Source organism: Zootoca vivipara, chromosome 9 (genome assembly GCF_965207765.1).
Source record: "Zootoca vivipara chromosome 9, rZooViv2.hap1.1, whole genome shotgun sequence".
Taxonomy (NCBI): domain Eukaryota; kingdom Metazoa; phylum Chordata; class Lepidosauria; order Squamata; family Lacertidae; genus Zootoca; species Zootoca vivipara.
The window spans coordinates 50,227,173-50,254,744 of NC_142592.1; the positions used below are offsets into that span (position 1 = coordinate 50,227,173).

General features: G+C 44.7%; 1 protein-coding gene and 1 long non-coding RNA gene across 2 annotated transcripts in view; one reads left to right on the forward strand and one right to left on the reverse strand.

Annotated features, from left to right (window-relative positions):
* KIAA1549 (KIAA1549 ortholog) overlaps positions 1–24,156 on the forward strand; it is a 112,971-nt gene extending 88,815 nt beyond the window's left edge. The window contains exons 11-20 of the mRNA XM_035127547.3: positions 816–1,018; positions 2,256–2,380; positions 5,441–5,646; positions 7,628–7,851; positions 9,870–10,014; positions 11,148–11,453; positions 12,664–12,716; positions 15,003–15,148; positions 16,495–16,649; positions 21,131–24,156. Coding sequence (XP_034983438.2) covers positions 816–1,018; positions 2,256–2,380; positions 5,441–5,646; positions 7,628–7,851; positions 9,870–10,014; positions 11,148–11,453; positions 12,664–12,716; positions 15,003–15,148; positions 16,495–16,649; positions 21,131–21,385 — 1,818 coding nt within the window. The 3' untranslated portion in view covers positions 21,386–24,156. The remainder of the gene's footprint in view (positions 1–815; positions 1,019–2,255; positions 2,381–5,440; positions 5,647–7,627; positions 7,852–9,869; positions 10,015–11,147; positions 11,454–12,663; positions 12,717–15,002; positions 15,149–16,494; positions 16,650–21,130) is intronic.
* LOC148684635 (uncharacterized) lies at positions 14,639–21,915 on the reverse strand. Its single transcript, XR_015945892.1, has 3 exons — positions 21,168–21,915; positions 19,385–19,486; positions 14,639–15,254 (listed from the first exon to the last, which is right to left on the reverse strand). It is a non-coding gene; the product is annotated as an uncharacterized LOC148684635 (long non-coding RNA).
* Positions 24,157–27,572: the final 3,416 nt, after the last annotated feature.

A 27,572-nucleotide genomic window follows, 5' to 3' on the forward strand; every position in this document is an offset into this window, starting at 1 on the left:
ACTGCAATGTCGCTTGCACCATGAACAGCATCCGTAGAGGCTGGGGGGGGGGTTGTTTGAGTTTAAGCTGTGGTTCAAAAGAAAGTGTAACTTAGTGTGATATGCAAACTAGTTCATTATGAGCAGAAATGCCAAATTGGGGGAGGAGGCAATGGTGCCCAATGGCCTCTCAAGACTCTGGGCATCTCTATAGCACCTACTCATATTTTCCTCCTTTCCCCACAATTTGCCTTTTAGGGAACATATTCTCCAGCTGTGTGTGTGTGTGTGTGTGTGTGTGTGTGTGTGTGTGTGTGTGTGTGTGTGAAGTGCCTCTGGACCAGGCATGTCAAACCTGCGGCCCTCCAGATGCTTTGGACTACAATTCCCATCTTCCCCAACCACTGGTCCTGCTAGCTAAGGATCATGGGAGTTGTAGGCCAAAACATCTGGAGGGCTGCAGGTTTGACATGCCTGCTCTGGACATTGTAGACACACACTTTGTATTTCATTGTGGGGTTTGTCCCTTTTTTAGGGCTTTGCTTCTGGTCATTGTTCAAAGAGGAGGTTCAGGACCTCTTTCACAAGATACTGATTTTGGACAGCAGAAGTGGTTTAACTTTGTGTAACAAAAATCCAGATCACATCCATACATTCAGGGTGTCTCCCCACCTCCCCACCCCTGGTAGTTCATGTATTTCTGTTCTGTTTTCGTGGTATTATGTCATCCTGCAGGACTTACCAGTCAGATTTCAGTTTGCATGTTTTACCATGCTGGCTCATTAATTTATTTTATTTTTTTTGTCTTCCCTTTTTAAATTTTGTTAACACTCTAGCTGCAAGCCCCCAGTGTGAAGGGCTTTGATTTTGCAAAGCAGCATTTAGGGCAGCACAACAAAGATGACATCCTGATCATACATGAGCCAGCTCCTCTACCGGGACCAATTAAGGACACCACACCTTCCGAAAACGGTGACCTGCCGAGCCCCAAAGCAAAGATCTCTTCGAAGCCATCCAAGAATGTCCGACACAGAGGGAGGTCAGTTCAGTTGATGAGAAACTGCTTGGTACAGATTAAAGTTAATTAGTTATGGGGGATTATTTTTTGCTTCATAAGGGCTTTTATTTCTCAGTTTGAATAGCCTTTGCTCAGGAAGTTGCCTTTTACATTAATCCACCAGGATTTCTGTCTCATTCTCTCTTTTTTTTAGGTTCTTCTGCTGCGCTTCTTAATTATAGAGATTTTTCACTTAGAAGTATGAGATGAGCCAGGATAGGCAGTGGGCATGTGGGCACTAAACGTGATTGCACGGCTAAACTGTCTGATCTTTCTAGCCTTTACAACCTGGTGGGTAAACTGACAGGAGTCAATTCATAGCTAAAGTCCAAGGTGATTCCTTCATTCCCTGCTTTGTTCACCTCTTAAATGCTCATTTCAATTCCAAATTGGATTGCTCATGGAGACCATTAGACCAGCAAGCCACAAAAGCCCCCTTTGTGCCGTTAAAAGAAAGCAGTGCTTCCTGACCCCACCCCTGGTGCCACCCCTGTGTGCTGGCTCAGTTCTTCCCTCAAATGCCTATGCTCTCAGGGTCACATGCACTCAGCGCATGGAAGTCTTGAGAGCAGCACTAGCCAGTGCAGTGCATTGTGAGGGGAATAGTGTTTGTATGATGTACGTTTTTTCTTTACATTGCAATGTAGTCGAAGCAAAATTCCAAGTATGGTTGATACTTGGCCAATAAATTGTTCTGTTCTATTCTATTCTATTATGTTATGTTTAGCATGTGGGAGGGGGCTGCAGTGAGCCCAGTTTCTAGAGGTTGACTGCCTCTGTATATGGAGGTTCTATCTTAGTTTATTGATGGATTTATACCATTTATTTTATAGGCTTCATACAACCAAAGTAAAGCAGTGGCTTCTGTTATAAACAAGAACAAGTTTGTTTGTTTGTTTTTTAAAAATCACAACCACAGTAAAAGTACAACATAAATTAATAAAACAACTATAGAGTCAGAAAACAGAAAGCACTTTGAAAGCAGGCTGCATAGCATTGAATCAGTTAAAAACACAATGCAGAGGAATTAAAAAGCTTACAGAAGCTAAACAAGTCTTGTGTCTGGTCTTGTGTCTGAATGAGAAGCCGCCTGAGAACACTTTGTGTACCGCCTTGGGTTCTGTCATGGAAGAAAGGTAAAATCTAAACATACAAAATAATAAACAGCCATTTTAATTTTTGTTTGTTTGTTTGTTTGTTTGGGACCTGATGCCTGCAGAGTTTCCCCATCAGATGCTGACTCCACAGCAAGTGAGCAGTCCAGTGGTCGAGAAACAGGAGAAGGGCCTGCAAGACCACAGATAGCTGCAAATGAAGTCAAGCCACACAGAGTCAACAAGTCTGGTATGTTGCCTTCTCATGCACCGCACTCTTCTTCCTGTATTCATTCACAAATCACACATGAGTGCCAGGAATAGGGAATCTGCTGAGTCATTTGTTTGGGCACAGCTTGAAACACATCTATTATTTTATATACACTATATATACATACATACACACACACATACACCACACGGCTAGAAGGCAAATTGACATCATAGAACAGAGAAAAACATTTAAATGATGTAGTTGAATAAAGCCACACTCAACAGACAGCTTACAGAGTTTTAAGCCGTGATATCTGTACATTTGTGTGGTATTCTATCCCAGTGTTGTAGTCATTCAAATCTTATTCAGTCCTTAAAAACAACAACAACAACATCATGCAGTGCATTTCTCCAGAATGCAGGTGGTGGTGATAGGTGGATTAAAGCAGTCACACCTAAAAAAACAACAACACCTGTGTATCTCACAATGAAGCATCATTGAAGCATTCATTCATTCTGTATTGCTAGTGTGCCATTTGCTTTTTTTTAAACATTTGAATCAACTCCCTTTCGTTGAAATTTAGAAATAGATATACCTGCGTTCTTTTCGGGAGCACCTGGCTCTCCTTCTGTCACTACTTGCTGAATTATAACGACACTGTTTTTATCTTTCTCTTGATGCTCCAGGAGTAAACCGAGTGGGTAAGTTCCCCCTAAAAATGTGCAATAAGCCTAAGATGAGAAAGTCTTAATTGAAAATGTGTGTGGAGAGGGCTTAGCTTTCAGTGCCTAATAGCTAGGGCTGGCTTTTAGGTGTTTCCTCGTGTTATAGCCAATGGGAACCATTAAAGGCATCCCATCTGCCAGTAAAGGATTGACTAATTATATGCACATAGGAAGTTGCTTCCGTTTTACCTATTCTGGCTGAAAGCTGCTCTCTTGTTGACGTCTGTCACATCACTTGCTACCTGGCTATTCAACTGGAGACGACAGGAACAACCTTGGCCTTCTGCATGCAAAACATGGGCTCCGTTTCTGAACTGTTCCTCTCCCTTCTATATGATACATGTTAATGGGTGTTCCCCACTGTTCCCCAGTTCATAAATGTAATGGTGCTGTTGCGGCTACTCTTGAGTAAAGACACCCAAGTCTGCTCTGTCTTTTAAGAGTTTTTTATTGTGCATAGTATTTACAGTGCAGAGACCGCAGAAAACATGACCACTCAGTCACTCGCAGAATCCAGGAGTGGACGTTTCCTGTTGCGTGCCCAGCATAAGAGTTTGGGCACCCCGAAACGCCTCCTCCCGACCTTACGTTTGGTGGGGCGCCTTAATTCGAGCACCCGAAGGGGCTGCCTGTTCCCCTCCACCTGTTGGTCAGGGCGTTGCAATGGCTCTGTAATATAGCCGAGCCCTGACTCCACCACCCCACTAACTTCCTCATTCCCCCCACCTGACCCACTGCTGCTGCTCTCACTGGGCGAAGTGCTGGTCAACAGGAGAGGCGGAGGCTCCCTGTACGGAGGTCGCCTGACAATAAACAAGTCCTATTTAAGAACGGAGAAATAGAATGGGGTAGCCAGAAGTGATTGGACTGTTTTCCCACCTGGTATTTCCAAATGCTTCTTTCACCCCCTACAGAATTTCGTGTGTGTGGTTAACCTGTTTCTAAAAAAGCCTTTGCTGTGCTCCTTAAAAACAGCAGCAGCAGCAACAACAGCAACTCTGGGGCATTTTTGTATGCACATATTTAGCCCTTAAGCCACATCAAAGCGGGAAAGAACACAAGACTCATTCATGTAATATGTTCAGCATTGTATGAACTGAGGCCATATTGGAGCTAGGCAGATCTACTATACTTGCCCATCTCAGTTTAGCCTTTTCCAGCCTTTTTGAATCTCATCATCTTCTCAATTCGTCAAAGATTAAATGGGCTGTTCATTGAGAACTATCATGTGGCTTCTATAAGGAAAACCTTTTAAGCCCTGGAAAGTGCAATGAAACTATTTTTGGCATAAGGAGCGATTCTGGCTGTAGTGGATAAACCTTCTAGGAATTAATTAACTTGTACTGTGTGCAGCGTTTGAACTGCCCTATATTTGTCTTTCTTGGTGTATTTATTGTAGGCCCTTTTCCACCCACAAGGTAGAGGAGCTTCCTGCTCTCAGCTCTCCTCTACCCCACACCACACTTAAACCTGTAGCTGCAAGGGTGATATAAACTCAGAGAGAGAGAGAGAGAGACAGACAGACAGACATATTGAGACAGAGAAACTGAGAGATATTGAAAGCACTGCAGCACTAACCTCAAAATATTCAAGTAACAGTGTGAGTCGCCCAGAGGAAAACAAAGCCTTTTTTTAAGGGCCTTTCTAGACTGCTTTTGAGCCCTAAACAAGGACCCCCAAACTGGTGTACAGTACAGGGACGCGGGTGATGCTGTGGTCTAAACCACAGAGCCTAGGGCTTGCCGATCATAAGGTTGGCGGTTCTAATCCCCGCGACAGGGTGAGCTCCCGTTGTTCGGTCCCAGCTCCTGCCCACCTAGCAGTTCGAAAGCATGTCAAAGTGCAAGTAGATAAATAGGTACCACTCCGCCGGGAAGGAAAACGGCGTTTCCGTGCGCAGCTCTGGTTTGCCAGAAGCGGCTTAGTCATGCTGGCCACATGACCCAGAAGCTGTCTGCGGACAAACACCGGCTCCCTCGGCCTATAGAGCGAAATGAGCGCGCAACCCCAGAGTCTTCCGTGACTGGACCTAACAGTCAGGGGTACCTTTACCTTTACATTTACAGGAAAACAAGAGAATAATTGAGCAATTCAAAACATTACAAGCAACATCTAAGCAAAGAATGAACACAGAGAACAGAAAAATTATCTAAAGGCCTTGCCGATGTTCTTACAATCCCCCCCCCCCCGTGTGTGTGTGTCACAACCCCTTAAACTCATGTTATTAGTATTGTGGTAATTTGTTTTTGTTCAAAAGGTGTAATTCAGATGGTGGGCCAGTCTCTTGATGCTGAAAATTTTGCAAAACCTTCCATTCTTGGGGACTTGAAACAATATTTACTACCTTTCATTCGTATTTTTAAACATTCAGGCCCTCCGCAGATCAGCAATGGAACAGAGCAACACTCTTCAGCCTCCATCTTTGAGCATGTGGACAGAATGTCACGATCCTCGGAGGTCAGCCGAAGGGTTCCTAGCAAGATCCAGTTGATTGCCATGCAGCCAATTGCAGCACCTCCGATTCAGAACCAGCCACTTGCTGACCGAGTAGCAGAGACCAACAAGATTAACAAGGAGGTAATCAATCCGTTCGGTAAACTGCTTTACAGCCTGTGAAAATGCCTTGCTCTAAAAGCATAGATACACCATGGACATATAGAAAATACTGTTTTTACACCATACAAGTAAAGCACTCTTATGCCTCTCCCCCAAAGAACCAGGGAACAGTAGCTTCTTAAGGATGGTGAGACCTCCCACAGAGCTACAGTTCCCAGCAGCCCCCAGGCTTCTTTTGAGGAAGTCATGACTGTTAAAGCGGCACAAGAGCATTTTAAATGTATGGTGTGAGTGTGACATTAGAAAAGTCATTTAATAAAGGTCCCCAGTTGCTCCCCTCCCCAACCCACTTAGATCTACAGTTCCCAAGATTCCCTGAGGAAAGGGAATGATTGAATAGGTTCACTGAACCACAGTCCCCAGAATTATTTGGTGCAAGCCATGATGCAGCTTTTGAGTGTCACTTGGAGTGTCGAGAGCTCAGCTGGGGAATCTCGGGGCTCACAGGCCCTCCTCTTTCAAACCTGGGCACCTGAGTTTTAGTAATCCTACTCTTGAACGTGACCACAGCCTTACCTTGCTGAGCTAAGCCATGCAAGTGTGTGGGTTCTTAGGGAAACAGGAGTATGAACAGCAGAGGGAAGTAACCTTCTTCCATTCTAAGAGCAGTTTCTTCCATGCAATAATTCCTTAGCATAAATCACCAGTTCTGCAGGTGATGGTTGAAAGAGCAGGGCAGGGAAAGGAGATATTTATTATTGTGTGTGCCCATGTTCAGTCAGGAGAAAGAGAGAGGGGGAACGTTTGCCAGTCCTTACTAACAGCAGGCAGAGAGGAAAATGTGAAGCGCAGCAAACCCTCAGCAAGACACTGATGAAAGGAGGAGATTAAAAATGAGGGAAGAGGGGAAATGGATGAACCTCTCTGTATGACCAAGTGCTTTGATTTTGCCTCCTTCCATTCAGCTTCCACTGGGGCAGATAATTCTGAATCTCTGCAGTAAAAATCATGTGACAAGTCAGTCAGTCCCAAAACAGACACAGGAGAATTAATTGCACCCTGAGAAGTCAGGTCTAATGCAGAGTAGAGGTGTTTTCCTCTTGAGTTGGATAGTTCTTACTGTTACGCACTAAGAAAGGAAGTATTTTGAGTTGTGTCTCTAATCCCCCCCCCAATTTCTGCTGTCAGAGGCATGTTTTATTTAAACAATAAGGCTTTCGTACAATTAAAATATATACAGATTAAAAAAATCACATACACATTGCTACATTAAAAACATCACAACACCAGCCCTTTCTTTAAAAGTAAACCACCCTAACAGAGAAGAAAGTTCCAAAGGGCTGATTGCAGCAAGCAACCCCATCTATATTTAAAAGCAGGAAGAGTAAGATTACAAGATAATAAAATAATAATAATAGAAATCGTTAAAAAGAATGAATGGCTTTAAATATAGTGGAATTACAAGGTTCATACCAAATATTCCTGAATGTTGCCAGATAAACTCCTATTTAGTGGGAGTGTGCCAACCATGATATTGTTTGGTCTTATAAATCACAAACAGCCCCTAAGCAGAAGCAAAGTCTCTAATTTTAATCCATAAGCATGCATTCACACATGCATGCGTGCACCCCCCCCCACACACACACACATTTTTCACTGTGTAAGCTTCACAGATCTCTTCTAATTTTTTTGCTGCTGGGCTTTTATGGCAACCCGCAGGAAGTATAATTTGCAGCTTGTCAAACATTTTTATTAGCATTTTGTGTTCCTCCTCTCTGTCTCTTAATTACCCATGCTGTGTTAATCATTATGCGGTATGTAAAAATTATTCTACCTGGAATGAGTGTGAACGAATTGCAAGCTGGAGAATGAGATATTGAGGTGTAAGCTGGAGGTTCATTGAGCATTTTGCTTCCAAACTCTACATAACCACTTTCCATCAAAGCAGAGAGAAGTTGTGCGTTCCAAAACGTTTATGCTTCTCTCTTTTTCTTTTTTACAGATACAAACAGCTCTGAGGCATAAATCTGAAATTGAGCACCATCGCAACAAGATCAGACTTCGAGCCAAGCGCAAAGGACACTATGAGTTTCCGATCGTGGATGACATGGTTCTCATCGACACCAAAGAGCAGCAGAGAATGTACCGCAAGGCACAGATGCAGATAGACAAGATCTTGGACCCTGGAGGCAATATGCCTACTGTCTTCATAGAACACAGGAAGAGGTAACTGTAACACAGAGACAGCCGGGGATGGAATTCTTTCTCTGTTAAATGTGAAAGTGTGCAAACGCTTGTCATAAAACAGGCATCCCCAAACTGCGGCCCTCCAGATGTTTTGGCCTACAACTTCCATGATCCCTAGCTAACAGGACCAGTGGTCAGGGATGATGGGAATTGTAGTCCAAAACATCTGGAGGGCCGAAGTTTGGGGATGCCTGTCATAAAAGATAACAAGGTAGGCATGCTCCCTTTCAAAAGGATGTGGAGATTGCACAGAGCAGGAAGTCAACTGCAGAATGCACATTTAACAATGCACATTTGAAGGAAGTCAAATATAAAATGCTCATTTAAAACAGCATAATTAGCAAGAGGATAAAGTATAGAGCATAGCTGCTACTGTCGCTTCCAGCCAATGGCAGTTCATGGTGGGCGGCTGCTGTGGAAGCTCAGGCTCGATGACCTGGGTCTGCACTAAGAGACAGCCAAGGTGGTCTCTGGCCTCTTCAGCTGCCTCAACTTTTGTAGCTGGAGTCAGTCAGGGCCCTGCTCTCCCAGGCCAGGTGGGGAAAGACCTACAAGGCCGGGAGCCGGTCTTCCAGGACTCATAGCCAGGATGGTCTCATAGCAAGACGTGACTACAAAGGAACCATAGGAAGCAACCTCTAAGCTCCTGAATGTTCCTTTGCAACTGTGGCCTTACCTGCCCCACACCTAATGTCATATAAGTGGCAGGTAAGTGACAGGCAGGTGTGACTGGCTGAAAACGACCCGTGGGGTATAAGTTCCCCACCAATGTACTATATGAGCAAACCTTCATGAGCCCAAGCAAAACGTAAGGTTTGGACATTCCACGTTCCCCTCTCTTCCTGAATCAGCAGGAGGAGGACATTGAGTTCAGTTTCAGAATTTCAGCTTGACGTTATGTACAACTTAGGAATTCTGTTTAAAACATACAGTGAATCGTGGCACGGGGGGGAGGGCTCGAGGAAGTCACCCCAAAATGATTAGAAAGGATGGGCTGTATTGTTATGTTTTTCTATGTTTTGTGTTTTTGTGTTGTGTTGTTGTGTATCTGTTGTTAATATTTGTTATCATAAATGCAATTTTTTTTTTGGAAAAAAATAAAAATAAAATAAACACATACTGGTTAACGCCCGCTCAGCACGCTACAAACAAACAAGAGCTTAAAGACTAAGTAGGAGAATTGAAGCATTGCCACCCACCCCACTCACCACCACCCTCCCCCTCTTTTCTTCCCAGCCTATTACTGCACGCAGCACTAATGTCTCACAACAAATGAAACTGATCTGTAGAAACACAACTTGAAAAAAGAGACAATGCACGTATTTTTGTAAACTAAGAACTATTTAATAAAAAATATTTATTAAAAAGAAAACGTACTGGTTAACGTAATATCCCAACTTCATAAGCCATTTTAAAGTTGACTTAACATTAAACTAACCAGTTTTGTTTAAAGCGGGGTCCCTGGTGAGGACACACAAGCCCAAGGCTTTGATTGGTCCATGTAGTACTAAGTCATGTTTTTCTGTTATGTGCGAATGATGCCTTTGTGTCCAGATTACTGATTAGCTGACTAAAATAAACTTATACCCTTAATTCAGCTTTACAGCTTGACCGGTGATAGCACCTTGTGATGTGGCTCTTTTATCTGTTTGCTTGCTATTTGTCTGTGATATTTATCTATTTATTTAGATTTGGCCAAAACTCTCAGAGCCAATTGCACCAATAAAAGCAATACAACACAACAAAAAAAACAATAAACAGCAAAAATGGATTTAAAGTCCCCCACATAGAGCTTCCAGAGACAGATGGAAATTGAAAAGGCTATAAAGACTCAGCAAATCAAAAAGCTTTTATTTGCCTCAGATTCTACAAAGACTCTTTAAATTTATGAAAGATGCTATCTTGAAAAAAGGCTCAGAACTGCCCCGCCCCCAGCTGGGATGCTCCTAGGAAGCCCTAAGATGTTTTGCCCTTTTCTTCTTTTTATTTTTACCTAGTTCTCGAGCCAAACGTTCTCCGAAGCAGCGTCGGAGGCATCAGATTAATGGAAGTCCTATAGATGCGGACAAGGACCGGCTAATTACAACTGACAGCGATGGGACTTACAAGAGACCTCCGGGAGTCAACAACTCTGCATATATTGTATGTTTAAAACCTTTTGGAAGGCAACATTTTCTTTCTACTTGTATGATAAGCTGCGGGTTGTGGGAAAGGCTTTCAGGAAGCACTAGCCTTGCTGGCTTGAGTCTGAATAATGCAAGAACCCACTGTGAATTACGGCCTTGTGAAACCATGAGCTTTCACAACAAATGTCTTGTGCATAAATCCTTTCTCAAATCCATTATCTAGTACCTGCCCAGAGTGGCTGGGGAACCCAGCCAGATGGGCGGGGTATAAATAATAAAAAAATAATTAGTAGTAGTAGTAGGGCAGGTGTAACTAGCTACTCAAGAAGTCCTCATTCGTTGTGGACCAATTCACTCTGCAAACCCAAAGCAATGTGCACCAACGGTGTGTGGCCAAGGCAGAGCCAGCATATGTTCCCACCCATGCACAGGCAAAAGTTGGGTAGAAGAGCTGGCCAACTGCTCACTGTTATAAACTTTGTTACAAAAGCAAGTCCCATTAGTGTGACTGCCATTCGTTCAATGGGCCTTCAGAGGATTTCACTCAGTTCCCTGCCTATCCAGAAAAGCAAAATAAAAAAAAATCCTCCCAGTAGCACCTTAGAGACCAACTAAGTTTGTCATAGGTATGAGCTTTCGTGTGCATGCACACTTCTTCAGATACACTGAAACAGAAGTCACCAGACCCTTATGTATAGTCAGAGGGTGGGGAGGGGTATTAACTCAGAAGGGTGGTGGGAATGGGTGATTGGCTGATAGGAGTGGTGAACCTGTTGAGGACTGTGAACAACTGTTTTCCAATCATTAGCCTCATATTCTGTCCTGAAATGGTGCAAGTTCGGGGTAATGAATCACACGGCTTCTGAATTTCAGCAGAATGTGCACAATGTAAATAGGCTGATGGGGAAGAAGTTGAGCAAGAGGTTTGCAGTTTCTTGTTGGCATCAGTGCTTCCTAGATTATGCACAACTTGCCATCAAAGGGATGCACTATTGATGATTCTGCAGGTAGATGTGCGAAATGCCACACGCAGATGGCATCATTGCAGCACGTAAAACCGTTCTTGAAACAGTGGGAACTTTGACATTATAACACCTGCTAAGGCCGTAGTTTCCTCCTTATGCTGCCATCTTCCTGTTACCTTTGCAGTCTGATCCTGACCTTCCTGCCGAACCCCAGACGCCTTCTTCAACTGATTTGGGGAAGTACTCAGGCCTCCCTCCGCACCCTGCTCAATATATGCCTCCCCAGCCATCCATTGAAGAGGCCCGGCAGACAATGCATTCTCTCCTGGATGATGCCTTCGCCCTGGTGGCCCCTAGTAGCCAAGCATCCAATTCTGCTCCCATCACACACTCCGGAGGGTCGGCGGGGCAGCCAACAAACACTCCTGTTCGAGCAGCGAGGGACACTCCGAGCAGCCAGTGGGGGTCACCGTACGGTCCAACACACACAGTAAGCAGCCCAGTTGGTGGTCATTTCAAGACTCCACTGTGCCGTTTTAGAGCCTATCCTTACTTTTGCCATTGCGCTTTCATGGTTTTTATCTCTTCAGGTACCTAGCCCATTCCCTCCCCAAGATTTGGGGTGGCTTAGGTATAATTCTACTGTGTATGCATTAATGGATTTCCAGCACTCTTGAATCTTTGTGTATTTTTTATTTACTCCTGGCATGCATTCTGTATAAGGGTGCTACAACCACTGGGGAATCCACTGTTTGTAGATCTTTTCACAAGCTTTTTCACAAGCGGCATATAATTTTTTATGAAATGAAACTAATTCTGTTGTTAGTGGTGACAAAGGGGAGGTGGGCAAGCAACTGTAGCCACGCTCTGTTAGCAGAAAATTTGGAAGCAGGGCTGGTGCGATGAGGTGCAGTGCAGTGCAGGCAGAGCCGTGGGGGAGTCGGATTGGTTCCGCCATTGCGCCTGCACCATGCTGACTTTCCTGCTGCCTTACCCACCTCCGTCTCAGGGAGCAACAGTGATCCTAACATTGGGAAGCCATGTAAACAGCACCCCCCCCCACCTTGCCCTGCTTTGCTGAATGCTGCTGATTTGCTGTATGGGTGAAGAGACCTACAGCCCTGTAAATAATGTAACGGCTTATAAATCCAGAAAATTCAGGTATATTACTATGAGTGAATGTTGTGCAAATAGAATTAGGAACACATCTTTCTAAAAAGAAAATTACTTGTTTATGGGCTGATTAATCCCCTCCAATACTGCTGAGAGAGGGTGTTTAGAAATTCTCCCTGTCCGTTTTACTTAACTGTGAGTTCGCACGCCATTCAAACAGGGGTTTTAGCTAACGGTAACTGGTTGGTTTCAACAAGCCAGCTTCATTACCTAAGGTATGAAGTTGCCTTGATTTAAAACTAACCCTAGTTGATGTTAAACTGCACTCCCCTGTTCGGATGACGGAAGAAGTAGGGGTTAAAGGAACGCAAATGCTTCTGACCACTCTCTTGGCAGATCCTGGGAGGGGGCTAGGCACACCGACATATCACTAAACCATGTTTTAGTGTTATGTCTGAATGCAGCCATTGTGATGTATAAATAAGTGGTTTTTAATCTCTATTTGTTCAGAAACTAGAGCCATGGAATGTTTTAATTTTAAATTCCTCTTTAAAATGGTTTTTTTCTGATGCATGGTCTTTTTCCAGAGATACATGGAATTTGGGATGACTCCTCCAACAGCTCCAGGCCTGCTACAGAGGTAGTTCCCTGACAGTTTGTTTGATTTGTGCGTTTCTGCTAGTTGATGTTTTTATTCCAAGTAGACCAAAAATTGTCAGCAACTGTGGGAGATGGAGTTTCTTCCTGACCTTGTGCCAGATTTTGAGGTACTAACTAGACATTATGATGGGGGACACAGCTGCTGGCGTGGTTCAGTCCCTTTTCCTGCTAATGTCTGGTTTTGCTCAGCATCTCGTGTGATGTCGTCGGGCTGTGCCCTTCCCCATGATGGCCAGTGATCTGTGGCAGAAATAAGGGAGCGCCCTGTGCGGCAGCTTAAGTTTGTGCATTGTGTAATGAATAATTGCATCCTGACCATCGTGTGCGATTCTGCTTTGTTTGCTTTTGTGTTTGTCTCAAATGTTCACAAGCTGCTTTCTCTTTCACACGTGACACTGAGACAGCACGCAGGAGTAAAAATCTAATTTTCTGCTGTGCTCATAACAAGGCAAAGTAGCATCCTTTTGTCCTAAACTGCACTAGCCGCAATTGCAATAAAACACTTAACTGCCCTCCGATTTTCCTCTTTCAGAGTAGGCAGCTATTTCTGGATTAGGCAATTTGGATGGTGATTTATTCTTCATGACTGAAAAGAGAAAGTGAGCAAGTCATTAACTAATGAATGCTGTCTGGTTATCTGAACCCCGTTCATTTTTTGCGAGCCGTTTGTGGAAGCCCCATTGAATTTAATGAAGTTGGTGAACTTTAGGGGTGGAAGAAGAAAAGTTGCTGTGATACCGAACTGTTAATCAATGTCACAGTCAAGTGGTTCAAATAACCAGTTCTCGGAACAGTGACTGGAAAAACAAATTGGTCCTTTTCTCTGCAGTAATGTAATTAGGATTATCAGTGGGCTGGAACCAAGCTGGGTACTGCATGTATTCCTCATGTAACTCCTTTTCCAGTAAGTTAAGACAGAGAAGCTCCAATACCTAGGCAGCACTTAACTGAAATGCAAGACAAAATTGGGAGCTGGGAACTTTGATATTCTGCATTTAAACTTTCTGATTTTGCAAGCAGAAATCAAAGTTCTTAAATTTGAAAAATGGTAAATACATACTTATTGCATAGCTCTTAATTGTTTTGTTTCTCCTAGAAATTTCAAAGAGGCAAATTCAAAACAAGCAATAATGTTAGGAGGGAATGAATCACCATCACCATTAATGAAAAATGGAATAGAAAAATCAGTGGAACGAATGAATGGGATTTTGCTTTGTCTGGAGCACAACAGACATCTAAGAGCTAAAATATCCTACTTGCAAAAATAAAGAAATTGATCACATTTGTCCAAATGCTGTCATTTTCAGATACTGATCTTAAAATTTGATTTTGAGGGACTCTAAAAAGTTGAATTAGCCAGTTGTCAGGCAATAGCTGTAAATCTTATTTAATAGTTCACACATTTAGTATAGCAGCAGCAGTGTCCATAACTGGGAATGTTAAAAACACTTGAATTAAGGACTATGTTTTGCAAGCATGTTTGAATCTGGAGTTTGATTTGAAAATTGAGAACCTACTCGATCTAGCAATGAACGGAAAGCCTTGCCTCCCACATAATCTCCATTGTTTCGTTCAATAATATATGGGGTTGCAGGTGTCATAAGCAGCTAGGCAAAATGTATACGTAAATACATACCATAGCACATATTTAAAGTTTGTGGATAATTATTAGAGACCACTCCCAGCCTCTGCAGGCTTTGGTCACAACTGTGGCAGCTCTACGGCATACTTCTTCCCTTTCCTCTGTCCTTAAAAGGCTACAGGATGTTTTCAGTCGAGAAGGCGCACTACTATGGAGGCTTGCTCTATAGATCTCTCCCCCCCCCCATTTATATCCCACCCTTACTCCCGAAGGAGCTCACACACAGCAGTCATAAAACATTTAAAAACCAACAGCTAAAAGCAGTTCTATATTTTTTATTTTTTTATTTTTTTATTAAAAACACAGATCTCAGGGTTGCCAGGAACAGTATCTGTCAGCTTCGTGCGTTGTTTTCATTCTTTTCTAAGCATAAAGGACCTCTGCCTAGATCTTTCAGGCTAAGGCAGAGGATGTAACTCACGTGAAGCAGCCATAGTGCTGTGTTTACATGGGGCAGAGCTATGGAAGCTTCACACACAGTGTTTCACAGGGTACTTAGTGGACAGAGAGCTGTACACAGTAAAAACAAGCAAGTGGTGTATTGCATGGTTGGAATATGAGGTGCTGCTGTCTCCGGGGCTCAGTCATTGTGGCATTGTTCTTTTTTTCTTGATCTACCAACAGGCAAAACCTGGGGCCAGGTTTCCTTCCCCCTGTCGAATTAATGCACCCAGACCAGCAGCCTTCCGATGTTCAGTATTCCACAAGGGGGATCTACCCGGAGGAAATGCCACCCGTGGCCCGGCCGCGACCAGTTGGAAGCACTGCAGGTACTTGAGGGTTCCTTAAGCTGTTGCGTCCTTGCAGCGACTCTCTCATAACCAGCTAGCCCCATTCCACAACTCAAGCATTTATTGTGAGCAGATGCGGCTGCATCTAGAATGCAAACAAGGAGCTTGCTAGAATAATAGAACCAAGAGAATTGTAGAGTTGGGCTTCCAGTGAAATCCCCTTCAACTCTGAGCACGTGTATCCTGCATGCATGGGCCTGGGGAGGAACAGGATGGCTGAAGCTACTAGTAGGAGGTGCTCATTGGTCTCCTAATAAAAGGAATGGTAGGGTACCTAACACAATGAATTCTTAGCTGAGCACAGTTACAATGGACATACATACTTCCACTGCCAGAGTCATTATGCCTCTGAATACTAGTTGCTGAGAATCACAGGTGGGCAGAGTGCTCTTGGGCTCACGTCCATCTTGCAGGCTTCCCACAGGTGTCTGGTTGGCCACTGTAAGAACAGGATGCTTAGCTAGATGGGGTAATGTCCTGATCCAACAGGCTTATCTTATGTTCTAAATACTAAGTTATACATCTGGGTAGCTTTCAGTGGGCATCTAAAATGATATAGTGAGGGCACCTGCCTAAATTCAATAGGCAGGGACTTCCAAAGCACCATTGCTGCCGCACTCAAAGATCGGCTCCTTGCAAATGTGCAATGAGCGTTATATGGAACTTGTAAACACAACGGGTTTCTACGTGTTCTAAAGGGAGGTTGTTTCGTTTAAAAAGAGGAAATGTACACATTTCATAACTGATTCCAGTATTTGAAGCAGGCCTGAGGACATCTCCAGGATACTGGCCTCAACTTCACAACTAGCCAGGAATTATAGGCGACTGCTACACACCTGTAAGAAACCGGTGTTACGTCTGTAGAGCTGAGTGTCTTGCAGTAAGCAAATATTTCTGCTCTTCCACTAAGGGCAAATCACTAGCATGCAAACCTTTAAAACACACACACACATTCTTTTCAATTACGTATTAATAATACTTGCAATATTTATAGGGCCAGTGGGCCAGAAGTGTTACCTGGTCTGTTCCTTACCTGTCTACCTCCACCATGCCTAATAGAACCCTAATATTATACCACACAGAAACACCTTCCCATTTGCAAAAAAAAAAAAAGGACGTGCATGCAAATGGGTCCTTTTGTTGCCCCTCCTTTGGGAGCTTTTTTTTTTTAATTAGTTTGATTTAGTTTCCTTTTCCTCACATGCCACCCCCACCCCCATATACTTGTTTTGATGCCCTGCTGCCGCCCGTTTTCATTTGCCCTTCACCCTTCTGTTGCTGCATGGAAAGACAAAACAGAAAACAAACAAATATTTGCTTTTAAGGTTCTCAGATACAGCACCTCACTCAGGTGGGAATTGCTAGCAGGATCGGAGGTCAACAAGTGGAGATCCCCTCAGGCAGAGCAGGGCATGGCCAGATGGGGGAACCCGGGTGGCCCCCGTACCGTGGAGAGGATGAATATGCTAGGAGAGATGCAGTGAGTACTGTGCTTCATGTTTGAATAGTTTCCGAAGCAGTGTTCTGTTCAGCTGTTTCTCTCCCCCGCCTTTTTTTTTTCATCCTGTGCTGCTTGGGGAGCTTCCTCTCAAGGCATCTCTACCTGCTCCTCTGATCTCAGCCCACTGCTTTTGTCACTTTCGCATCCCAGCCCCCAAACTCTGCTTCTCTATGTCTTCTTCATTATCACCCTTGGCTTCTCTCCTCTGTGCCCAGAGGGTGGAGAGTCTGTGGCCCTCCAGAGGTTGCCTGGACTCCAGCTCCCATCAGCCCCAGTCAGCATGGCCAGTGGTGAGGGATGATGGGAGTTGCAGTCCAACACCAGGGATGTTTTCAGGGGTTTTTTTTTTTACAAAGCAGTTACGTTTGAGCAAGATTTAAATGCTGGGAATCGGCAGGTGGGGAGAGAGTGCTGTGGAGCCCATGTCCAGCTTGCAGGCCTCCCACAGGCATTGGCTTGGCCACTGCGAGAACAGGATGCTGGACTAGAAAGGCCTGATCCAGCCTTTCTTACGTACCATCTGGATGGCCGCAGGTCCCCCACCCCTGATCCATGCTCTCAGTGGGCTCTGCTCCCCTGAAATCGTCTCATGAGACCACTGTAGGTAGAGAGCACTAACAACAACAGCAACAAAGACACAGATTGTCTCGCTGGTGTTAGTGGAGCCTTGTCAGTTCCTATCATTGGCTACGGAGTTGAGGTTGCCCTGAGCACAGCAAAACAAAATGCCATGTTTTAGTTTTAGAAACCAGTTGGGCAAGACGCTACTTCTAGAACATGGGGTGGCATTCAGCTAAGTTTTTTCTCAAGAGCAGACTCATTGAAATTAGCAAACCTAAAAAAAAGGGGGGTAAAAATTCATTGAATTACCCACCTCACGACCCTTAAAACCCAAGTGGGTCACATGGGGGGTGGTCTGGTTTGTTTTTTAAAAAAGTTTTGAAGTATGACCAAAGCCCACTTGAACCTACTTGAGTAATAGTGGAATTAATCTGCACAACACGATCAATACTGTCTCTGCCATGCTACCTTCACCTCTTGGAGAAGACCCCAAAACATTATTTGTTCCTTTTTGTAATCGGTCGTAGCTCACTAGTGGGTTCTCCCAACTCTCTGTTGTCTTGTCTCTTCAGCTCCTTCCTTCATTGAAGGAAGATGTAGTACCGCCTGAAGTGCATTATTGCAAGCAATAATGGTTTCCCCATTCCACCCACCCCACCTGAACCCAGAAATGGAGAAATAAGTTTTAAAGAGACTCGGGGGGGGGGGTCACAATGCATTCCTGGCTCCCCAAAGGAAAAGTTGGAACTCTAAACACTGCTGCTGATCAGACATGACATAAGCTAGGGATGGGCAATTGGTCCCTATTATTGGGTCATGGAGGCAAACTTCTAATAAGTGGTGTACCACAATATCCACAGTGAAATGGGGGTCTTTGTGGAAGGGCCATAGCTCAGTGGCAGAGCACCTGCTTTGCATACAGAAGGTCCCAGGTCCAATCCCTGGCATCGCCAGGTAGGGCTGGGAGAGGCTTCTGCCTAAAACCCAGGGCAACTGCTGTCAGTCAGTGTAGGCAGTACTGACCTAGATAGACTAGATGATCTGACTCGGTATAAGACAGGTTCCTCTGCTCTATGACCCTACGATCTTGCCATTTCGTCCAACATTATATGGTTGCCTTCATGCAAGGAAGGGGGAAGGGAAGAGATTTGGAACACCCCATACAAATTTGGCCATCTGTCCCACCGTCTCTCCCTTTAGTATGTTTTGTATTAACCCTGCAAGTGACACGACTCCTGTTTTGGGAGAAGACTGCTGCCAAGACGCTTGTGAGAGACCTGTTATTTCAGCAGACATGATGGGGGCTTTAGGTGCACTGGGACCAAGCCTTGGGGAACATGTAGTCTCCTGTGCCCTATATAGTTTCCCTGTCGCCATGTAAAACCATAGCTGCCCAGCTGGTACCAAAAGGTGGGCAAGTGCTCTGGGCGGATGAGGGCAGGAGGTAGGCGATGGGCAGGCCCAGGACTGGTGCAGTGCAAGAAGATAACCTGGTGGCTTCCCTCTGCAGTGGCATTGCTCCAGTTCAGGGAAATAAATTTATCTGAAAGCTTTAGATCAGGTGGCAGCACTGGATTGGCCTTGTGAGACCACCTGACTTTGTGGCCCAGAAGGATTCTGGTTTCCTGAGTGACATCTGTGAACCTTCGCAGGGCAGCGCTATAGGCAGCCTGGTTTGAGCCCCACAGCCTCTGATACCAAGGTCCAAATCACCCATATATTTGTACTGTCCTCAGAAACACATAATTGAGTATCTCTCTCTCTTTCTCTTTCTCTACCACCTGATGGTTCTAACTGGATTAAACTCCTCTGTACTTGTTTGCCACAGCAATTAGCTGAATTTCTGCTGCTTTTGCATGCCCTGCCATTGCTAATATTGTTGGCTCAGTGTTGCTTTGCAGCCCTCTGTTGTTTCTTTCTTCCTTCGGCCTATTTTACCTGTACTGCCCAAGTTTTTGCAACTTCTTACAGTGTGTGCTCTTTCAAGAACACAGGGGAGTATTTTGACGCTGAAGCGGATGTGGTTGGTGTGCAAACATTGTTAATTTTGATGATCAGTGCATGCATCGCCCATTCAAATGTATTTTGGTAAGGCTACTTAGTACAACCCAACGACCGTCCCTTTTGTTATGACTTCCCTTCATCTTACTCACCTTCACGCTTTTCAGAGCAAATTATTCTCCTCTTCCCCAGTTCGAGTCCGTGGCTCTTTTTAGACAAGCCAGATGGCATGTTATAAATTGATGCTGTCAGCCCTGTTGCAAAAATACATAACAGGCATGCACCTTGACGTAGTCGCCTTTTTGTGGTCTCAAAACAGATGTGAAAACAGTATAGGTATTAAATTCCTGATACAAATAGATGGTGCTTTCTGCCCCACTGCATGGCCATTAATCTCCAGGTCACTGAAAACAAGCCCCGCACCAAACCCCCAGTGCCTTTTGGCACACCTTGGAGGTTAGTGTTATTATGGGATAAGCAATTGTGGACTAGAATCCACTTCATCAGATTCATGAATGTTTTAATCCTAATTTGGGATGTGTATATAAAATCACACAAAGGCGTAGTTGTAGGGAGGGAGGGAGCAATGAGGTCAGAGAGAAGCAAAGCACAAAAAATGTAGACAGCATGTAAAATATGCCTACATACATGTAACGTAAGTACAACGATCACTTCTTAATGCCCCCCCCCCTGCACCCATGCACGTACATCATGAATCAGTACTGACAGGGGGAAACAAAATTCCTTGCTGTCTTGTCAGTCGGTCCACAGCAGATACACGTTTCATCCTGGAGGGTATGTAATTGTAGAATTCTCTACCATTAGTCCAGCCCCCAGCATTGCCTGGATCTTTTGCCCAGTCCAGTGGGGCTTCAACCCACGACCTTGAGATTAAGAGTCTCATGCTGTACTGACTAGGCTTTGCTTCAGAGTCAGTCTTGATATCTACGAGGCAAGTATTTGGCCTTAAATGTATTATTAATAGTCAGCCCAGCTGTGTGCTGTTACATCTGATTTATTTTAAATAATTTAGATTAGTTGTTGGAAGTATTTTTGCATTTCTTATTTGTGCATATGCCAGGCTAGCACACTTAGGCACACACCCATACATAAGTGACCACTGAAGAAGGCCTTCTTTTCAAAAAGTGTTTGGTATCTATTTATCTATACACTCACACACACCCTGGGTTTTGACATCAGGACCTCCTATTAAAGAGCAGGTGATAATGGTGATGATGATGATGATGATAATGATGATAATAATAATAATAATAATAATAATAATAATAATAATAATAATAATAATAATAGTGTTTATCATAGAGCTACAACAGCTCTTTTTTCTGCTCTCAATTTGCTTGCTATCGTTATACATACCTGCTGATTTTGTCTATGCATCTGATGAAGCAGACTCTAGTCCAGGCATCCCCAAACTGCGGCCCTCCAGATGTTTTAGCCTACAACTCCCATGATCCCTAGCTAACAGGACCAGTGGTCAGGGATGATGGGAATTGTAGTCCAAAACATCTGGAGGGCCGAAGTTTGGGGGTGCCTTCTCTAGTCCATGAAAACTTACACCATCCTTCCTAACATGTTTTAGTCTTAAAAGTGCCACAAGACTCTGTTGCTTTTTACCGCGACAGGCTATTACAGCTCCTCTCTGGAAGCTGTGTTTTAACAGTTGCTTGTAGAGCAGCCCTGAGACTCCAGGAGCGCCAACACTTCTCCCAAATAATTGCATGCGTTCAAACTTTTCCAGTTTTGCGTTTCAGATCCAAGAGAAACTCACCTGCTTTCTTCCCTGCCTTGGTTTTTGTTTGTTTGGTCTCCTGCCTCCTCATCTTTTCACCTACACTTCCCAAACAGAAAACGCAGTAATGCTTTGTGCCTTTCCCCAGACACATACGCCTGGACATCAAGAATATTCCTCCTCACCAGTATTCCAGATGCCGAGGACTTCGGCCCGACAGCCCTCAGCTCCTCCTGTGCAGCTTCCACACAGCAACCACCAGGGCCCGGGGCTCTGCTACAACACCAGCTCCACTGAGGACCTGCAGCCGGGTCACTCGTCGGCCTCTCTCATCAAAGCAATCCGAGAGGAGCTCCTCCGCCTCTCTCAGAAACAGACGGTTGTGCAGAACTTCCACAGCTGATTTGCCATGTCGCTGCAAATCTGCCAAGTGTACCTGCTTCCCGTGGAAGCTAGACTCACAGGAAATCAGCAAGAGCACTGTTCTTCCGTCAGAGGAATGAGCATGTACAATACAAGAGAAATGGGGCACGGTGAGAAAGAACTATGCAGAATCGGTGGCAGCGCAAGAGAGAAAATTGTTCTTGAGGGTGAGGGAAACCTGGGAAGATGTAACAAGCATTGGGCTTGTGTGTCTTTGAAGCATCTTGGGTTGGGACTGTTCATTTCGGTGACAGTTCTGGTCTAGAAGCCAAGCCCTGCAGGAGATGGCAAAGCCCATCCCCTAACAGAGCAATGCACGAGACTCCTTGTTGGAGGAAGTGAAGTTTGCAAGATGGAGTTAGCTGTTTTCTCATGACAGACTGCAAGAGTCCGATGGTTTCAAACACCCCCAAGAAGGTGGGCCGTGTGCGCTGCTGTTAAGTGTCACTTCGAATACACAAGAAGCCGTGTTGATCCTGTGCAAGCAATTACTTTAAAGAAACCATGGTTAAGACTCCACAAATAAAAGACTTGGAGCCACCTGTTAACAAACCGGAACAATAATAGTTGTTGTTAAATATTGCTCTGTGCTTCCAAATGGAGCCGTTCTCTGCACTCTCCCTTGTTGTTCTTCTGGTGCTGAAGCTTCAAAATGTCCCTTCATCCTGATGTTTGCAAAGTTGAAATGATGGCCTTTTTTAACAAAAAAAACAAAACCCTAACTAACTAACTTAACTAAAAACCAAGGATATAATCATTTGTATTCATTCAGGCTGAGAAAAAACACACAATTCTCTCTTTAAAAAAAAAGCAAGCAAGCAAAGACTTACTTGGTAATCATAATTGATAGGTGGGAATAGGAGGGGTGGAAATGTTTAAGGCAGTTTCACAAGTGACATGAAGACACTATTCTACATGGTGAGGACATCTCAACACCTGCATTAATGACACTGTAATTACACCCCAGGCAGTGGGGAAAGGTGATGTACAAGTGCTTTAAATAAACACAACTGGCTCCAGTTTTGTGATAAACAGAGCACCAGAGAGCCCCTAGCTAGCCCATTGCCCTTCCATTTTTCTGCCTCCTCCCCACCTTACAATGGATGCATCTAACCTGAAAGGTGTATGCCAATGAGCGGAGAACATTTAATGCATACATTTAATGTGCCTCCTTGGCTATTTCAAGCAGGTCACCTTCCCTTTGGCCCCATCCTCTGCTGCAGAAAACCAAGAGCCTTTCATATTGAAGCATTTCTCCACTTCTCATCATTATTACCAGGGCTTACTTGCAGCCAGAACCCATTGGAGCTCAGTTCTGGCACCTCTCAGGTGGGCACCATTGCCATTCTAAGAGGACAAGGGAGGCATCCATAGTGAATCCCAGCACCTCTTTTTCTAGAAAAATAGTGCTGATCGTTACCTTAAAAAAGGAGAAGCAAATGCACCATCTTTCAGATGCTGCACATACTCCCAAGGGGTGAGCCTAGTTAATTGCTTCATCTTCAGAAAGGGTGGAGACCCTATTCAAGATGATATTTGTCCACGGCTGACCCAAGTAGCTATGAAACACAATGTGAATGTCCATCCACTTCCTCATTGGTGCCTCAATTTTAAAATGAGCATCTTCTAAGACATGGTAAGCCAGTGGACAGCATTCTAAGATCTTCTAAGACATGGTAAGCCAGTGGACAGCATTCACATGGCAGGAAAGAGGCAGAGGGCTTTTCCACAGTTTACATGAGAGCCAGCCCAAGTACACTTGATGGGGAGCTAAAGATGATCTTGGTTCTCAGGTTAGTGACATATAAGGTACACATGGTACCAAACGTGCTTCTTTCATTTCATTCATTTCATTTCAGTCATTCCCCACACACTATATTTTTAAGTGTGTTCTTTAGACATGTTAGGTAATCACTTGAAATGCAATGTTAGTGGAGGCTGATCTGTTAGGGCAAATGGGGGCACTGCCCCCGCCAACCTCAGCCTGCTCTCAGCCAGCACCTGCTTGCCTTCTTACTTGCAACCAGACCAGAGGGTGGGCACTGCCTGTTATCTTCCTCCTCTATAGTGCCAGTGTTGCTCTTGCGGAACTCAGCAGGGAGGAGGGTGGGGCACAACTGGAATTAGTTTTGCTCCACCTGTCCTTGGCTCTGGCTCCACTTGCCGGTGGCCTCCCAGCCTTCCACCCTACCCACCAAAATGGACACCAGCCCCCACTGCTGGTAACATGCAAATTGCCCTTGAAAGGCAGTCTTAACATCACTTGTGAAAACTCCCTTTGGGAGGAGGGGGTGGTAGATTAAGCTTTTTGTGTTAATTTGCCAAAAGGTCATGAATGCAGAAGTGCTACGTTTCTTATGAGACTAAAAAACGGGCAAGCCTGTAGTTTGAAATGAGACAAGCGGGAGAGGCCAACCAGGATGATATCACAACACCAGCACTAGTTTATCATAAACCGCCCTCCGCATTTCGGTTCTTGATAAAGCCTGCAAATAAAGTGTTAACCTTGTGATAAAAAAGGACCATTTTAGAATAACGAAAGCTTAGATTTCACCATTAGATGCAACCTCTGCATTTGTACGTGTTCCTACTGATAACGACGGTACATGCCATCCAGGCACTAGTTTTTACAGAATTTTAATTTTATTGCTAGTTGTGAGGTGTAATTTACTGTCCTACAGCCATTGCTTAATTGTAACCTGCGTAATAATAACGAGTGGAAAATCTAACTAAATTATTTTATTTGTTGGAGTGCATTTTTTCCCGTTTTTGTTTTTTAACTTAGACTAAATTAAAGCTAAAGCAGTGGCACAAAGACAGTCGAAAGCAGTTATTTGTGTGGAGGTGTGGCATCCATGCATTTACTGTCTTAAGGTATTAATGAATGAACTGATGGTCTACCCCAGGCATCCCCAAACTGCGGCCCTCCAGATGTTTTTGGCCTACAACTCCCATGATCCCTAGCTAAGAGGACCAGTGGTCAGGGATGATGGGAATTGTAGTCCAAAACATCTGGAGGGCCGAAGTTTGGGGATGCCTGGTCTACCCCCATGCTTGATTCACCAGTGTGTTTAACCTTGCTTTGTTGATCTTTGGAAACGCACTCCACATTGTATACCTTGACACACCCCTCCATTAGTGTGTTTCGAGCAAGAGTGCCAGTGCATCTTGGTTCAAACGAACAGAAGGAGCTGATTCACATATCTTTTGCAGGTAGATTTAGTTCCTTTCCCATGGATACCATTGGGGCCCTCTACACGAGCTATGAGATCCACGTGGGGAAATTGAGATTGCTGAGTTCTTTGACAAAAATCCTATTCAGGGCTGTCTTATATGCGGTGCTGGGGTGCAAAGATCTGCCCGGTGCCCCCCCCCCCATCCCAGGTTGCCCAGTCCCAGGTGCGCAGGAGGGCAGAGCCAGCCGGCCACCTCAGCGTCTCGCTGGCTCGGTCGCCCACGAACTCACGTCGCTGTCCTGGGCAGAGGAAAGGAGCCTGCTTACAGCTGCTGTATCATTCAGGCTTGTGCCTTCCTCCCAAACTTTCGCCTCTCCGCAGGGAGCGCATGAAAATCGCCGGGGGTCTCTGTTGGGGGACGCGGGGGACCAGTCAATCAATCTCTCCCCACCACAAATTTTTGGTTCTGCTTGCGTTGCAGAAACCACCTATCAGCTCCCCAAACGCCGCCAGCATGATTAATGGCAGCGATCAGGCAGCTTCAGCGTGAGTGGCTGTGTGCTAGGCCACAGGTCTCAGCTAAGGAGCAATGAGAGGAGGCTACTTAACTCTTGCCTATTTCCCACTTAAAATCTCCCCCATTTCTTAGGGAGTGGGAAAGCAGTTTAGGCATGGGATTGAGTGGGCAAATAGTCCAGGGGGTGGGAAGAGTTAAGTAGTCCCTTTTCACTCATGCCAAACTCCCATTGCCATTTCTTCGCTGAATGTGTGGCCTCATTTTAAAAGAAGCATTGGAAGACTTGCCAGCATCTGTGTAACATCAAAATGGGCTCTAGCTATTCACAGTATTTCAATGGAATTGCAATGTTTCCGTGGCCTTTCTTTTTTTCCAGGTTCTCAGCACTGGCCGCCCTTTCTGAGGAAGTTAACCTCCTTTGCGTTTAGCCTGCACACAAAAGAAGTCCTCTTGTATGCCAGTTTTTATCTCTGTGCTGAGCTTCCAAAGAGCAATCATTCTAAATTAAGTGGCTCAGGCTGTTGTGGAAACCCCACCGAATAATCTATCAGATCCAAATATGGAGGTGAGGAGTTCACCCGCCACAGAGGTTAACAAGAAGGCTAAGAGAGATTCTTGTGACACGTATCTTTTGGGCACTTTTAGAAATAATGATGACAAGACAATACTTTTTTGTAATAAATTAGGGACTGAAGAACAATATGAAATTTTGTCTTTCCCCCCACCCCAACTTACTGATTGGCTTAAAGATAAAGGGACCCCTGACAGGTCCAGTCATGGACGACTGGAGTTGCAGCACTCATCTCGCTTTACTGGCCGAAGGAGCCGGCATATAGCTTCCTGGTCATGTGGCCAGCATGACTAAGCCACTTCTGGCAAACCAGAGCAGCGCATGGAAACGCCGTTTACCTTCCCACCAGAGCGGTACCTATTTATCTACTTGCACTTTGACGTGCTTTTGAACTGCTAGGTGGGCAAGGACCAAGCAACGGGAGCTCACCCCGTTGTGGGGATTCGAACTGCCGACCTGATTGGCAAGCCCTAGGCTCAGTGGTTTAGGCCACAGTGCCACCCATGTCCCACTGATTATTGGTTTAGAGACACACATTTCAAGAAAGATATTTTCAGAATGAAAAAGATTCCAGGTGGAACGAATATGCTGAAGGCTTTCAGATGTGTATATCATGAGTGGAACAAGTGAAGGAAATGAGCATGATTGAACTTTGAGAAGATGGCAGTAGCAATCCTAACCACTTTACACCTCACTTTTGTGAGGTGGGTGCAGGGGCCGGGAGGAATGTAACTAAAGACTTTGTGCAAAGCTTTCTTTTGAAGAAAACATGTATGTTTGCCTTATTGAAAAAGGAATAAGAGGTCATGTATTCAATATGTAGCAAAATCTGCTTAGTGAGTCTACATTAGTGCTGTGCACACTCCCAACCCAGGGACAACCGACCCCAAATCTGTCCCCAAATTAATTCAGGCACATGGCTAATGTTTAATTAGGCTTTTGTTAAACCCTAAAATAAGGTTGGGATGGGTTGTGGGAAGATGGCACCCCACAGGACCGAATTCCAGTGTCCGTTCTCCAGATACTTCCCAGACAGGACTTCCCAAAGCCCATTCTCAAGGTCCTGTTGCTACGGTAACCACCCAAATCTCCACTCAAAATGGGTTTTGTCCGTATTATTGGATCGTATAACTTAGAGCAGTAATTTAGGGAACTGCCAAATTGAGCTTCAGTTTGTCCACATTCAGTTTGTCACTGACCTGTGACATTGAAGTATACCTTCTATGGCCAACTGGACTGAGGTGAGTGTGATCAGGATTGTGGCATCAAGCTCCATCTTCCCATTTGATTTCTCCCAGTTGTTTGGTGTTCAGGTTACAACAGCATAGCAGACAGACTATAGGACTCTGAGGGACACCATAAGACAATAGCCATAGTATCAAGCAGAAGGCCCTCAGCACCACCTTCTGAAAATTTCCTCCAGGATGTATCAGAGCCACCGCAAAACTGGTCCTCAAGCTTCACCCCTACCAAAAGGATATCAAAGTTATAAAAAGCCACAGAGAAGTCCAGCAAAACCAACAGGGACAAACTGCCCCAGTCCAGTTTCCAGTGTAGCTCGTCAAACAGGGCAGCCAAGGTTATTTCAGTCCCAAACATTGGCCAGAAACCTGATTTACACGGTTAGATAAGAGTTAAAACCAACTTTACTGAGTGCAAAGCCTTGATATAGTTATTCCTGGACACACACATGAAACAATCACTTAGTTGAAATTTCAAACTCGGCTACATTCCAGCTGATCAGGTGCAACTGGGTCTTGATCTATAGCTCTTTGTACCTCAGTAATGAGATGTAAATTAACCCCACACCTGATTTAATTCCATTCAGGCCTGGGTGCTTAAACTGCTCCCAGCTGTAAGGCAGACTCACATGCCCATTCACATGTCAATTATCTCCAGCATT